The following is a 17269-nucleotide window of genomic DNA, read 5'->3' as shown; positions in this document are numbered from 1 at the left end:
AACAACAAATGGTCTCAGAACAGTATGGATAGCAGTTTTGTGTGATTCTGGTTGCTCTCCTTTGGCAAGGGCACGATTAAAGAAACACCAAAATTTTTCACCTTTTGGACACTCCATGTGTTGTGGTTTCTCATCAGAGCTCAATACAGTGGTACAGTGTTGCATAGACTGAACTCTTCATTGCCATAGTATCTGGAGCATTGTCAACAATGGCTCTTCTATAATAATGAGTCAGCTTTACAATTCTTTCTTCCTTCAAACTTCCATGTGCTTTCCCACCGAGAGTCACGTTTTGTGCCCGACTTTCCTTCACCACATTTCTTAATCCTGTCCCAAGTCTTTTTGCAATATGATTCACACGCCTCCTTCACAAGTTGTGTTGCCACAAACATTCAGCTTCTGCAGGTGAATGTGTGTTTTGCAGTCTGCATCGCACAACAGAGTAGTGTAGTGGAAACCTAGCTTTTCTGAGTGGTTCCATAACCTCCCCGCAGCTTCCATTTCCATGCCTTGAGGTGATCATCCACTGTAGTTTCGATCGCAGTGTGCCTGGTGACCCTCGTACTAAAATGAAAAATCTGGAGTTTCTTCACCCACGTCCCTCTTCCCGGCAGTGCACGAGTGACAGTACTTGGATAAAACTTCCCAGTCAACCACTAAACCAGTCAAAATGTCAATCACACATCCGACTCCGAAGTTATTGGTAAAACCTCTCTTATGCCAACTACCGTTGTAGCTGACTGAAATGTCAATGACTGATTCACCTGCGAGAACACTATTTTCCTTTATATATGCCTTGTGTACCCACCTCATTGATTCTTCCAAAACATGATTGGCAAAAACTTTTCCTTCTCTTACAATATGGTGCAAAATATTATAGTAAGTAAATTTGTTCATGATATTCATGTCCATAACTAAATAGAATATTTCCACAGCAGCATATCCCCTAGCAAACTTGTTGAAAGATTCCACAATTTTCTTGTTTATGTCAAACATGCTCTTGTTAGTTTGAGATTTCTGCTTCTGAGAACATGTGTAGATTTGATTCAAAACATTTTACAACCACTTTTCTAGAAAAACTGAACTTATTTCTTATTTGTTCAGTTACACTCTCTCCTTGAAATATTTACAACACAGTGCATTTTTATACAGGGATCTCAGAGAAAAGTCATATCAACAAACATAATACTGGCCTTCAACTTCATGTTCAGGTTCATTTGATCCCTTAGAAATATTTCCTTCCATCTCACATGTGGGTGTTTCTTCTGCATGGTTTGTAGACCACCTCCTAGTAAGCATTTCTTTTGCCCTCCATTTTAGTGCAGTTTTACCTCTGACTTTAGGCACGATTGAACACTGATAAACAGAAATAACACCGCCAAAACACACTTTGACAAGCTTGTTTACAAACCACTTCAAACAACTTATGATCACAGAGCATAAATAAATACATACCTGCTTCTCAAAGAACACATATATATTCAAGAGAGTGCTCAAGAGATGGCACCGAAGTCCAGATTTATTTTTCAGGGCAAACAAGTAACATTGTGACAACTGTCATATGATGCCATGCTCACTCCTCAGCTGCAGGCTAGAATTTAATTATATTTTTTCTACATTTCTCTTTCAAATTTCACAAAATCCTTTTCTCCTATGAAAGCGCATATATGAATGAACGTATTTAAGCAAAAAAAAAATTGCAAAATTCAATATTTTATTGCCAGACTATCCCCTTTACTCCACTGATGAGGTTGACATCAGGAAGGGCATCCAGTTGCAAAAAGTTGCTACAAAGATTCATCTCGCTTCATACCCGACCTGGTAGAGAAACAGGAGAAGCATTTCATGTACATAGAATAAATTAATTGAAGAACAAAATCAGAATGTCACGATTAATCATTGGTACAATCTGCCATATTGAAAAAATAATCAACAACACAAAAAACTCAAAATCACAACTAAAATAATAACCTCAGTAAAAGACAATGGCCCGTGCCCACTCTAAAAAGCAGCTGAGCAAGTCAGAGAAACATGACCAGTAATAACAAAGTCAGGATGAAAAGAAGAGCATAAAATTCTAAGCCAGAAGTAGTCTTCAAAATTACTTAGGTTTTCATAATTAAATGGGCTCTGATTCCTCATGATTAAAATAATTCATTTCAGTATTTTTATTTATTTGTACTTCCTATAATGATAGGCTGCCTAAATCTGACAAAGTACGGTATATCATAAGACGTGAATACTGAATGTATGCGTAACCATGAAGAGTTTTCTGGAGTTAATCCTTCTCGTATGCAGTACTGTAGAGGTGATTTCTAACAGTTCAACAATTCAAGATAATAGGTTAAACTGTGGTACTCTCAAAATCATATGGAAGATCATTTCATAAATTAAAGAAATTAAGAAAGGTCAAATTAATAAAGTAATAAAATAATTAGGGGTCATACCCATTATAATGCAAAGGAAAAATTTGGAAATATTACAGTATATGGTGGGAAATCAGTGGAACAGCAAGGGGCAAAGAAGAAAAATGATGGTAGAAATTAAAATATGGGCAGAACTTAGTAACTGAGGGAAATAAATAATTACTTACAATTAATTATAATATTCATGATTGATTTGCATCTATAGGTACAAACATGGCAAGCTATTTTGAAAAGAAGAGAATAACTAATTTTATACCTAATAGGACTATCTTAGCCAATATTTAGTTAACATAAGGAACTGTAGCATGGGATTACAAACTCATATTACAACTTAACTTCGTAATGAATATTTTTAAAAATGCTTGTAAATTCAGACTACTTTTAACAATGTTTCATAATACCTGGCCAATTGACATCATGTATACATAATACTATCTTTCTTAAAATGTATTCATTCATTCACTGATTACTCAGCTTGATCATGTATCCTTTTAATTATATTATAAAGTCAATTTTAATAAAAATTAAATATTTGTAGCATGTACAATGTTCAATATATGTATGAAATTTTATAATTGTAAGATATGTCTTAACCAAATGTGAAATTTAATGGCTGTTGATGGCCTAATAATCTGTAATAACATGTACTGGTATCTTTGTAACTGTGAAAAATAATCAAGAAGGATTATTAAATAATTAGTATTGAATAGGTGGACAAGAAAGTATTCTTTTTCTAATTTTTATAATCGGTACAGAACTTGAATAATGAATTTCATTATGTGTAAACTGCAGGCATGCAAAATGAATGGCACAGGAACACCATGCGCATGTCTAGAAAGAAGGGTTGAAGGAAGAAAGCTAATGGGAAAACCTAGGAAGAGATGGCTTCACCAGCCAAGAGAAGATGTGGAGAGAAGGGGAGGGAATTAAGAGTCAGTGGTGAGAGAGGAGGCATTTCAGGACAGACAGCATGAACTCATACGAATCTTTATTTCGGCTAGAGGATAGGATACTTACCCTTCAAATGTGAATCACCTTACTCACGACAGTTATCAACTCAGCTAGAAGAGGGAACAGTCACCTCCCTTGCATCACTAACAAGTAAACTCACAATACAAAATAATGTGAGAGAAAATCTCATATAGCAGCCATTTGCAGGTTAAAGGCTTTGTACATCTGTCAGTATTCCTTGAAAATTAACCCAATTCTTGACTTTCTTTTATACGGGAAGTTAGAGATCAAATCAACAGCAGCAAAAAAAATAAAAAATAAAAAATAAAAAACCCCAGTGTAAAGCACCTTAAAGAGCAGGGAAGTGAGTACGTCATGAGAAGCCACTGATAGGGGGAGGCATGCCTACTAATGTGCCTCAAAATATGGGGGGAAATATGAAGGATAAAAAAATGTGTAATCGTGCACATCTAAGTGATAGTCCTATCAACAACGGGTACTACAGCTCACCGATTCTAATGTCACTAAGGAGAGGTGCAATTACTACAAGACTAATTGTGGCCGATGATCTAGATGTTAGGCCCCTTTAAACATCATCATCATCATCATCATCATCATCATCATCATCATCATATAAGACTGATTCATATTGGGTCTGTATTTTCTTATATTAGTATGTGTCTTGGGTGTGGAGGAGGAACCCATCACTTGATTATAAAATTACAGCAGATATTATGTTTTTTCTGGAACTTGATAGAAATTGATACTTAATTTGAAAATAAATTTCAAGTTAAAAAAACATTTAAATAATCATTCATAACAAGTAACAAGTGAAAAATGTGAAGAATTTCCAGCCAGTCATATTGAATGTTTCACATTCTAACTAACAAAGTGATATTGTAAAACATGGCTTCTAAGTAATCGCTTAATTGAATTTACTAATACAGTACTGTAAATCCAAACTGCCAGACTACCAACTCAGACATGCAATGTTTATTAGCGGGGGAAAAAAATAATTAAAACCTTTCTCTACCCTGCTCCGCCATCTCCCACCATTTGATATTCCTGGGCATTCTATATTTGACATTCATTTGGAACAAACACATAACTTCCCCTGTGTTATGCAGGTGAGCGAGACAATGGCAGCCAGCAACAACGGTCACTTACCTAACAGCCTTGAAGATGGTGAGGACAAGCCAATGTTAATTGTGAAGAAGAGTGGTGATGGGCCTGGCATTACAGCTCTCATCAACCGTCAGCTGCAAGGTATGCCTTATCTTATTAGATAGAAAAAGTTTCTAGTTGTTACATTTAGGAACTATTGCTTTTAAGAACAGAATAGCATCTCTTAAATGTAGGAGGAGAGTCGAAAGGTAAGGATCATTCGGTATAAGTGATCGTGAAGCTGTTTTTGTCATAGTTAGAAGATTGTAAAAGTAGGATTCTTAGGCAGTACCATATGGTTGATAAGAGAGGCATAGGGAAATGATTAAAAAGTGATTATGTTCAATGGAAAATGGTAAATAAAAATGTAAACAGTGTATGCGATGTTTAAAGCAAGCTTTAGGGATTGTGAAAACAGGTATGTACCTTTAAAGGTAGTAAAGTAGTAAGGACCCATTTTATAACAGGGAAATAAAGAGATTAAGCAGGTGCAAGTTTGAAAGAAATACAGTTAGGAATGCTTGTGGGAGTATTGAAAGAACGTACTAGAAAATTTTAATTTTGCTAAATTCAGCTAAAAGTAATATGATGGCAAATGTGATTGGCAACTGTATAAATTTTAGGGAACAATGGAAGAATATGTATAGGTATTTTAAAACAGAAACATTCCAGGAAGGACATTCCAGGGATCATTAACGAACAAGAAGAGTGTATGTGAGGACTAACAGTAGGCAGAAGTATTCAGTCATCAGTATATAAAGGTATTTTGGTATAAGGATAATGACATTATATTGTTATCAATGATGATAAAGACATTCATAAAAGATACAAAAGTTGAAAGCTAGAAAAGCACCTGGAATTGATAAGATTTTTGGGGAGATACTAAATGCAATAGGTTGGGATAGAGTGCCATATTGAAATATTTGATTACTGCTTGCATGAAGGAGTGATACCAAATGAATGGAGAGTTGCAATAGTAGCACCAGTGTACAAGAGAAAGAGTGATAAACATAAAGCAGATAATTACAGGCCATCAACTTGACATGTGTTGTTTGTAAGCTATGGGAAAGCATCCTTTTAAATTATATTTGATATGTTTGTAAAATTACTAACTAATTACTAAAATTGATAGAAGGCAGTTCAGGTTTAGGAAATGTTATTCCAGTAAAGCTCATCTTGTAGGATTCCAGCAAGATATAACAGATCTTTTAGATTCAGAAGGTCAAGTGGACAGTGTTTCTATTGGCCTATCCAAGGCTTATGATAGGGTAGATCATGGGAGATTACTGACAAAAATGAGGGCTATTGGACTGGACTAGACAAAAGGGTGGTTACATTTCTAGAAACTATAACTCAGAAAATTAGAGTAGATGAAGTTTTATCTGATCCTGCAGTGATTAAGAGGTGTGTAGGGGGGGGGGGGGGTGTCCATTGGGCAGTATTATTGGACCTTTATAGTTTTTAAATATATATATGATATGAGTAAAGAACTGGAGTCACAGGTGGTTATTTTCAGATGGTGTTAGTCTGTAGAATAGTAAATAAGTTATAGGATTATGAGAGACTACAAAGAGATGTTGTAAGACGTACAGCAGACATTGGTATGATGGTAAACAGGATGAAAAGTCAGGTTGTAAGTTTCACAAAGAGGAAATGTCCTCACATTTTTAATTGCTGTGTTGATGGGGTGTTAGTACCTCATGGGGAACACTGTAAGTATGTAGATGTTAATGGAAGGAATGATCTTCTTTAGGTTTATCACATTAACAAAGTTGTAAAGAAAGGATACAGATCTCTTCAAATGGTTTTGAGGGTGTTTAAGGTTTGTAGTAAAGATGTAAAGGAGAGGGCATATAAATCTCTGGTAAGACCCCAATTAGAATATGGTTCCAGTGTATGGGATCCACACCATGATTACTTGATTCAAGAACTGGAAAAGATCCAATGGAAGGGAGCACGATTGGTTCTTGGTGATTTCCGGCAAAAGAATAGTATTATGAAAATGTTGCAAACTTTGGGTTGTGAAGATATGGGAGTAAGGAGATGAGCTGCTTGACTAAGCAGTATGTACTGAGCTGTCAGTGGAGGGATAGCATGGAATGACATTAGTAGATGCATAAGCTTGAGCGGAACTTTAAAAAGAAAGAAAGATCATAATATGAAGATAAAACTGGAATTCAGTAGGAAAAATTGGGGCAAATATTCATTTATAGAATGAGGAATAAGGAATTGGGATAATTTATTAAGGGAAATGTTTGATAAATTTCCAAGTTCTCTGAAAACATTTAAGAAAAGGCCAGGTAAACAATTGAGAGGGAATCTGCTTCCAGGGCAACAGCCCTAAATGCAGGTCATTGATGACTGATTGACTGATAGCGTGGATAGCTTTCATATTTCTAGACTTCCTTCTGATTATAATGTTAGTAATTCATACAACTGGGAAAATTTCGTTTGAGTAGTCTCTTCCATCCTCAGCTATACATATATCAGTGTTGATATATTTGGGAAAATACTGGACAATCCTTTTTCTCTACTAGAAATAGTAATAGTGGGGACTTTTTTTCAGACTGGAATGAAGTTTAATTTCATTAATATCCAGGAAGTTGCCATAAAGACTACCATGTACATGTATTCTTTGATTACTAGTTTTTTTCATTTTTATTTCTTTTGGTTTCTGTTTTTCTAATAATGTTATAAAATAATCCCTGATTTTAATGAATATCTTTCCTTTTGTTGTTTGTTCTTATATTAAGAGTGATTTACTTTCTGAAGGATGGACTACATGAAATATACATGAATCTAGATGTGTTGTATCTTTCATATTGTTTACGTGGTTATTCAGTGGAAGCCAAAACATATCTTCATATCAGATGCACCTCTAATAGTAACATTGTAATTAATTATATTTTATTTTTTCTATAGGGCCTATACTTGTATAGAATTGAAAGACATCTTTGTAAGTAATTAAGTATTTACCTTTAGGTATTGGTATTAAAAATAAATTTGAAGTATGAGAAAGAATGGTGGTGTTCTGCTTCTAGTTCTGAAGATACACGTTCTCTGATATCACTGTCCCTATTTGGAAACCTAGGAATCCTGATTGTTGCATAATATATTTTACTGTATGCTTCATCTGGAGCAACCTCTTGTTATGTCCCTCTGTTGTTATCTGCCAAGTAGAGGAGAACTGATGAATGTTTTCGTAGCTCAGTGGAGTCAGGCATAGCCATGAAATGGAGTGAATGGAACACACAGCCTAGACCAGTTGAGAATTAATGTCAGAAACAACTAGAATCTAATACCAATAAAACCAATAGGACTATTTCAATAGGTATTATTCCTGTCTTCTCCTTTTGTCTGACATTTCAACAGTTAAACTGCTCATCTGACAATTGATGTAATGTAGAGATTATGTTGATTGGTGTTTACTAATTTAAAATACTCGCACACTTTTTAATTTATTTTTTTACCTCTTGTTCGTGGAGATTAATATGATAACAGCTTCTCCCAAGCTGTTATTAGCTCAGGCGTGCTGAACATATATATACTGTGTGTGTGGGAATTTTTGTCATTGTTTGTTTACAACACAATCAGAATTAAAAACATTTCTTTCAACACTCTAATGTCTAATCATTTCCATCATCAGCACTATAATGAGAATTAATTTTTATAGTTGATCTAGTTCATCTTGCTGTGTTATGTTCATTTTAAATTTTTGGAGCTTGGTAACTGTACATTATTTCAGAAATGTGGTATTTAAAAATATTTCCTTTAGTATGGTAGAATGGGAACACCTGATATGGCAAATTATAGAACTCAGGTTATTTGTAACCTTATTCTCTCCACTTTTCTATACAATATTACACTGGTCATTTATCCACTTCATGTGTGTGAGAGGTGGTTTAATTCTTTGGAATAAAGTAACATAAATTACATTCATCCTAAATATCTTATCAAACAAGGCTACTGTTGATCTAGTGGGTGGAGCAAAGGTTGTGTTATGCATGGAATCCATAAATTGCTCTTGTGTTGTACTTTGGTGCAGGGATATTGCATTACTTCTGATTATAAGAACAGAACAGTTCAGATTTGTAGTAATCAAATTTCTATAACTTGCTTGTGTAACATAGCATGTGAAGCTTCTAATTCTGAATGATACATTGCTTTTTAGGTTGGGTCTAATGTTCATGCTCTTGTAGCATTGGAGCTATTTCAGGAGCCATATTATAAAAACTGATTTTTGAAATCAATAATTTGTAACTAAAAAAAGTTGCTTGTTTTGTTAATAAGAGATGAGGATGTAAACAAAATTGGAAAAGACTTCATTAAATCTGGGATTTTGGCATTGAAGAAAAAACTACAAGAGCATGGTGACAATGTCTACTGCAAGATTCTACCTTGAATATAGAGGAAAAATTTACATTACCATTAACTCCCTTTTAAAAAACATTTTGAATATTCATTTGGTACTATAATCTATATGTTAGTATTTCATCACCAGTAGTTTCAAGTTGCAAGTCCTGGAAGATGTAGAGGAACCAGAACATTCTGTGGAGAAATGATGGGATAAACTCAAAGCTTACATCTTTGAAATAGCAGATCAGGTGATCTATAGAAAGAGTAGTAGTCTGAAGAAGATCTGATTCAATGACCCCTGTGCTATAGCAGTACAGGAGAGAAAGAACGCCCTTCATGATCAGAGAGATCAGTACCTATATCTTGCATAGGGAGAAGAAACTTTTCATAGAGAATTTGGTTGGAGAGATTGAGACTGACAGGCAAGATAACTGTAGTCGCAGTATGTACTAAAAGTGAAAGGACTGGAGCAAGGATTCATGCCCATTCCCAAAGACTTACCGGGTGAACAAAATGACCTCTTGACCCGGCCTGTGGAGGTCCTGGATCAACGGAAATAGTACTTTGAAGAGATGTTGAACTGTAATACAGCTGATGAGGAAGGCAGAACCTCTGGTAGCAGAACCAACCTTGGAAAAAGTTTGAATAGTGACACACAAACTAAAGAACAATAAAGCTGTAGAGATTGACCAAATACCCAGAGATCCTTCGTGAATGGGAAGTGCTTTTGATTAAGCTGCATAAATTGGTTACAGCAGTATGGAGGACACAAGAGCCACCAGGGGAGTGGAGGGCTGCCATTATAGGCTTGGTTTTTAAAGAAGACAAATTACGATGTAACAAATATCAAGGGATCACACTCCTATGTGATATGTCTGGCTCTTAGTCCCATTTCTAGATACAGTGTATGGGATGAGGTGAGATGAAATTATATGGCATGATTTTACGGCTGGGTGCCCTTCGTGATGCCAACCTCACTTGAGGAGCTAATGAAGATGAAATGGATGATGGTGAAGAAATTGGGTAAGGAGATGGAAGGCATATAAACAGGACTTTCCTGGCATTTTCTTGGAAGTGAAAATGGGGAAACCACGTTAAAACATTCTCAGGACAGCCGACAGTGGGGTTCAGACCTACTCATCTCCTGAATGCAGAGCTTGGTGAATAGCCATTAACACACATGACCATTCCACTCAGTAAAACTTTCTTCAGCTTACCCCCAGTACTTTTTGGGGTCGCTGGAGCCACCCAGGCTCATATTTGGTTTTGGCCAGGTGTTTAAGGCTGGATGCCCTTCTTGATGCCACATGAACTTTGAGATGAAAATCTCAACTCAGGATTGACCAGAATTTGAACCTCAGTCTTCTGAGTGGGAAGTCAGCAGCTAAACCACTGAGCTAATTACATCCCCATGCATGGCACTCCTGTGTACAGCTTATAAAATCATCTCCAACATCATCCACTCCTGTTTGACTCCATATAGTGAAGAAACCCTCAGAGACTACCGAGCAGGTTTTTGACAACAGATCAAAACTTGTCAATACATTAGATCTTCGAGAAATGTGTTTCACATCATCATTATAGACACCTGAAAAGCCTTACATCTGATCTGTCATTATAGACTCTCGGAATGCATAAGACAGCATCAAGAGAGAAGATAAGGAAAATTGTGACTGAGTTTGGCATCCACACCGAGCTGGTATGCATCACTAGAATCTACATGGAAGAATCATCTAGCAGAGTGAAGAGTTTTTACACCTCTTTAAGAACAAAACTGATATCAAACAAGGAGATGACATCCCCCTTTGACTTTCAATGTAGTCCTAGGTAAGGTAGTCGAACATGCTTTAGCAGACAAAGGTTGATTACAACTAAATGGAATACACGGTTCTTGGTTATGTCGACAATTGAAATGTTATCTGGGACAAGGGCGAAGATGTGATGCAGATCACATTGCAAATTGACAACAAAACAAAGGAAGTTGGACTGGATATGCTGTAAACACCTAATTGTTGGCCAAGACAGATGTGCTGGGATCTACAGCATCAGGGTTGGTGACAGAATCTCTGTTAGTCACATCTTCTCTCCAATATTATACAGATACCCCACTATTAGGCAGTTATCTGTTCAGTATTCTTGTACAGTTCCGAGGCATTGTCCTTCACCAAACTTGATCGATATCACCTTGAGTTTTTGAGAATAAGGTACCATAGCCCTGAGTTCATTCATGGAGTCTGGATATTCCTAAGGAATACAGATACCTATGCTTATTATGGAAGACCAAACATCAACCAAATTATCAGAGGCAGATGTGGCCAGTAGATTGAACATTTCAGGTGACTGAGCAGTTAAGAGGATCTGAGAAGGAAGCCTGTTGAATGAAAGAGCCTCTGGGGAGACTTTGGAGTGAGATCAACTGATGAAAGACCTGACAGCTGGGGGGGTTAATGGGAGATTGGTGCTTAATGGCACAAGACTAACAACTGGCAAGGTGGTGTGAGTGTGGCCAAAAGTCACCCTGACTGATAGCACCAGAATAAAGAAAGGAATGAATTACCATATGCCAGTACTGTGGTGCAAGGAAAATGTAGCTGCCTCTTACCTGAAAGCCCCAGGTTGAATTTCTGGCTCATCAAAGGATTTCAGTCCTCACCAAGGGCTGGAACAGAGTTCTTTCAACCGTTTGAGACCAAGATTTGAGAGGCAGTCGACTCTGTCACAAAAAACAAATAATATGGTTGAGGATGTCATCACATTGATTATGCAGCATTCCAATATCTTCAGGCCATCTTGCAGCAGTCATATTGGCACTCCAAGGCCCTTAATGGGCTGCATGTGGCACAAGCAGGTGGGGAAGAGATTAAGATTAAGAGATTGGTTAATATGGGTGAAAGTGGTTGTTGTCAGTTAGAATATTTTAATAATTTGAGAAAAAAAATTACATTCTACTCAAGACAGCATTAAGGGACAGGATTATGCATTAATTTGTTATATTAGATTTTTTAAAAATAAGCACACAATAACTATTTTAATGCAATTTTACTACAACCTCTTATCTACAGCGTACAGACAATCTGTATCAGGACCACTCACTGTGCTTACCACTGTGAAGTTCACTGCGAAGTATGCATAGTGCTTGTGTTGGAAAGACTCCTCCAACCACTGCTCACTGCCACACCCTTTCATTCTTTCTTTCCTTCTTTATTCTTCTTCTTCTTCTTATCTCTCTCTCCCTCCCATCTCACTATTCTAGTTGTGTAGCAGCATATGTGCCCAATAGACAGTATTGTTTCATATAAGGTGCATTAAACTATAACATAGTACCTTTAAAAAAAAGCTGGTTTTGTTGTCTTGCAATTACGAACGTCTGACAGAAAGCCTTAAAATATTTATCAGGTTTGCACCCATCAGAGCCAACTGTAGTCTTGGTTTAGTATTTTTGAAGACAGAGAAAAACCATTAACATATAGAAATGGATCCAAACATGGACAATACTTCACTTGCTTCTCAGTGAATTTGAGGAAAGTGTAGCCTAGGAAAAAACACGATAACATGCAGGCAAACTACTCTTTTAAAAATATATCCCATTGCTTAGTACTACACTCCAAATCCAGGAGTTCTAATTGCAATTGTTCTGGCATGTCTGCTGCATTTAACGAAAATGGCCTCACAAATACATTGAACACAAGATACATTTTGGGAGTGTCCTGAAAGAAGAGTTCTCCATTAAAAAATATAAATACATTAGGCTCTTTTTTTTTTTTTTTTTTTCAATCTTTCTGTAAAAATAAAGGGAAATTACCCATGCTCTCTCTTGATGCTGCATCCCCAACCACAAGTTTTCCCCTCCCCCAATCCAGCCTTCGGTGTAAGGACTAAATTTCCACTGTGTAGTGTCCACTGGCACAGCGGCCATTTCATATGCAATATGTACCATATGAGCGGTCCTGATCTACAGTACATTGTCATAAATCACTAAGTACTTTTCAAGGTTTTCTATTTTTGTGATCTGAAAAATTATATTCTATTTTACATTAAGTTCAGGGCAACTAATGAATTTTGTACGGTAATGGTTCTGTATTGACTTTGATAGTGTTTTCAAAATTTTATTGACCAGAAAATATATGTTTACCACCTACTCAACACCATGTATCTTTCACTTATTCAATTTTTACAAATTAAAGTTCTGTAACATTATCAAAATTAAGAAACTACAAGAAAACAGAAGGAACTGTACATGTTTTGACTCCTTGAGTCTTCAGCTGCAAGAAATTGACTCGAAAGTTTACATTCATGCTTCACTGAAACAACAAACCTTGCTAAAAACTTCAAAAACTCTTAAAACATGATGAAATGTTCATGTTGTAAAAATTCATAGATGCAAGTTTTCTTTCTTGAAGTGTAGGAAAATATGCTGGTTACTTGACTAGAATGTTAATGCAGACACTTGAGAATAAGGATTACTCTATTAACTATTCAGCATCAATTATTTCATTGGTTTACTTACTTTCGCCCAAGGTGTCTGTGAAAGATACCTTTTCCTGCTTTCTACCCAAGAATTTGTTGTAATTTTCCTTCCAGTTTTGCCATGATTGTTAATGCACCATCTTAGACTCTGTTAAAGGAAGTTTCACTTACATTGTTGGCACAAAATGACACGTTACGTTTGCCAGATCATAAATAACATGCCAGTCCCTGTCTCCCTAACTGTCATAGCATTCTCTTCTACATATCTCTCAGGAACCTAAAATTCAGAATGAAAATTATGTGGCAGTGAAAGGTTACCACTAATCTATAGTTTTTATAATAAAAAAGTGTCTGGCTCCTATTCCCAGCCGGGTCAGAAATTTTAATCTTAAATGGTTAATTTCCCTAGGTCAAGGATTGAGTGTTTGTGTTGTCCCTAACATCCCTGCAACTCACACACCACACACAACACTATCCTTCACTAAAATAACACGCAGTTTGCCATACACAGCAGATGCCGCCCATCCTCGTTGGAAGGTCTGCCTTACAAGGGCTGCATAGGGCTAGCAGTAGCCACACAAAATTGTTATTCTGTAGTTAAAAAGTTATCTTATTGAAGATTGTTCAACAGACTATATTCGGGCAAATCAGTAACTGACTCCAGAGACAGGAACATCTGATATCATGTGCTTCTTATTCTTGTTATTCTTCTACCACCACTCTTCCCATACCTGGTGGGGTCACAGGTGCAAACTGTGTAGCACATGTGAACATGGGCCTATTTTACAACCCTACAGTGTGTGGAGAGACATATTCACTATGATGTGTTTCTGTGGTGGTTAGTAGTGAGGTGTGTTTTGTGTTTATGAAGTAGTGTGTATTGAGACAAACATATTCACTTAGTCTCCAAGCTAGATGAATTAATCAGGTGTGGCTAAAATCCCAATCCAGATGGGAATAAAACCCAGGACCCTCTGAATTGAAGACTGTGGTGCTGACCATTCAAGTAAGGAGCTGAACTTACGTCATGCACCTGTTACCAACATTAAATTAAATAATGAATATAATGACATAGCTTGTTATAACCAGACTAATTCACACTCCATAATCAATGTGATACAACTAGAGCTATTCCACTCAGTACATAAGATGTACGAGATGAGAGAATTGCCTTCAGACTTCAGAAAGAAAGTTGTAATTCCAACTACTAAGGAAGTACATGTTAACAAGAGTGATGAGCTACCACACCATTAGTTTAAGTAGCAGAAAGGAACAAACAAGAGATAAATAAAATAATATGTAGACAGTGATAGACACTTGAATAGAAGCACACTTTGAAATGAACACACTGATAAGTCATTATAGGAATAGGAAGCTACAGGAAGAAGACAAGGAAAATCATGAAAATACAATAGGACAGGAATCTCGACATCTCCATTAGCTTGGTTTTGCAAGCATATAAAATTTTAACATAATTTTTTGACAAGAGAATGGGAAAAACAAGTTAAAATTTAAAATTATAATATTAAAAAATGTTCCAAAAGGTGACCTGTTTTAGCAAAGGATTCCAGGTTAGACAGAAGTTTTTCAAAGATTCTTATGATACAGTCTTGACCAATGATAGTGACATCACCAAGAGATGGAAGGAATACTTCGATCAGCTCCTCAGTTATGATGAATCCGACATATTGTTTGAGTTCCAGTTCCCAGTCACAGCAGACTCAAATTATCCCCCGACCAACTGTGGATGATATCAACACCCAAATCAAATGGTTTAAGAAGAATAAGAACTCAGGTGAAGACAGAATATAGACAGAGATAATCCAAGAGGGAGGAACGAAACTTCAAGAAAGAATATACTGTCTGATACAAACAATTTGGACCAATGAAGAACTACCATCAAAATGGAAAGCAGCTCTTATCTGTCTGATCCATTGGAAGGATCAAAATTGAAATGTGATAACTATCTAAGAATTACCCTGCTTAATGTCTGCAACAAGATCCTGTCCAACTTTAGGGCATAGGGTGGCAACCACAGTGCCCTTAGCTGTGTCCTGGCATTGCTTCCACTTACTTGTGCCAGGCTCCTCACATTCATCTATCATGTCCGACCTCCCTTGGTCAACTCTTGTTCTTTTTCGACCCCGACGGTATTAGAGCATTTGAGGCCTAGGGAGTCCTTCATTTTCATGCCCTTCGTGGCTCTTGCCTTTCTTCGTCCGTTACTTAATTTTTCGAAGTGACAGATCCCTACTTTTTCTCTTTGGCTACCCTCTGTGGGTGGGTGATGCAGATGAAGAATACACCCACGGTGTCTCCTGCCTGTCGTGAGAGACAACTAAAAGGGGTGACCAAAGGATGATTATATTAGAACCATGAAACTACTTGTCATTAGTACCATCACACGGGGAACACCATGGGTCGCCTTTACTTGCGAGTAGTACCACTATGTTAGGTACACAATAGGTTTGTGGTTAGTAGCAGAAGAGTGTGGTTCACTGTGGGTTTACAGTACCCGTGATTAGTACCATTGTGAGAAACACCACGGGTCTGGGCGTTGCCTGTGAGTGGTTCCACTGTGTGAAAAACACCATAGGTCTGCGTTACTTGTACGAAGTACAATACTTGTGAGTAGTTCCATAATGTGTGGAACACTGTGAGTCTACGCTACTTTTGATTAGTACCCCAAAATGACAAATACCATGGTTCTACTTTACTAGCGACAAGTACCATTATGAGGGGCCGTTGACCTGAATTTTGGACCCCTTTCGACAACAAGCATCCTCGATTCAGGATTGTGCTTTAGAAGTGGTCCCTTGGTCAGTAATACTATTTTTTATGATAGTTTTGGGTCAGATCCACTGATTGTTTTAAATTCATATCCATCCATTCATTCTTAATGACATTTTATTTTGGTCAGTGGATGATTTTTGAACTTTTAATTTGTAATTTTTCGTAACATTAGGGGCCAATGACCTAGATGTTAGGCCCCTTTAAACAACAACCATCATCATCACTGCCCAAGAGAGTTTGGGATGGCTAAAAAACCTCATCAACCTGGTAAAGATCTGCCTGAGCAAACCACCCAGTGAGGCAAAGATGGAAAACAGAGTAACAGAGAGCTTTGAATTTGTGACAGGTCTATTAAAGAAACTATTTTAAATAGTTTATGTTGTCAATACACTTTTAATAATTGAAAATTATTTATTCACTCATACATGTGTAAGGAACAACATGCATTCCCTTCTTCAGAGCCCTCACTGACTCTTCCAGAGAACTTTGAAGGGATCCAAGTCAAAGGCAAAAATCTTGATACACTTAGCCTATGCAGATGATATCTGTTTACTTACCAGCTCTGAGGAGGACATACAAAGGGCCAGAGCACTGGAGATGGCTGCCAGCAGATTCAGGTTCATCATAAAAGAAGCTAAAATGGATTATTTAAATTTAAGAATTTCATCTTATATCCGTATTGAACTGAGAACATAAGAGAGGTAACTTAAGGGGTCCACCTTTTCAATACAAATAAATGTTATAATGGTTAAGTTACAACATGTTTACTTGGAGCTAGTTTCAATGCTGTTTAGCGTCATCTTCAGCCACAATGTGAGAAATAAGCATAGGTACTGGAACCTTTCCCATCAACTCCCATAGCTCATGGGACCATGTGACAATGCATATTTACCCCGACCGGGTCATGAACACATGGGACCATGCACCACAGAAATTAACAGTCAAGGGACCTTTTTTGTCTAGTGACAAATGCCGCCTCATTTGGATTGAAATGACCAATCCGAACACATGAGATGACAAATACCCTATTTGACATAGCGAGGTCAACCACTACCCTTCCGTTCCAAAACGTGAGCACGAGCCTCTCATGGCCATGGTGCATCCGCAGCTAT

The 17269-nt window shown here is 37.0% G+C and overlaps 1 protein-coding gene across 1 annotated transcript in view; it reads left to right on the top strand.

Moving 5' to 3' along the window:
- The window catches only part of LOC136862779 (popeye domain-containing 2), a 255712-nt gene that overhangs the window by 185917 nt on the left and 52526 nt on the right, over window positions 1–17269 (top strand). The window contains exon 6 of the mRNA XM_068226268.1: window positions 4505–4643. Within this exon, the coding sequence (XP_068082369.1) occupies window positions 4505–4643 (139 nt within the window). The remainder of the gene's footprint in view (window positions 1–4504; window positions 4644–17269) is intronic.

This window comes from Anabrus simplex, chromosome 1, assembly GCF_040414725.1.
Source record: "Anabrus simplex isolate iqAnaSimp1 chromosome 1, ASM4041472v1, whole genome shotgun sequence".
NCBI classification, from domain to species: Eukaryota; Metazoa; Arthropoda; class Insecta; order Orthoptera; family Tettigoniidae; genus Anabrus; species Anabrus simplex.
This window is presented reverse-complemented; position numbering and strand designations above follow the sequence as displayed.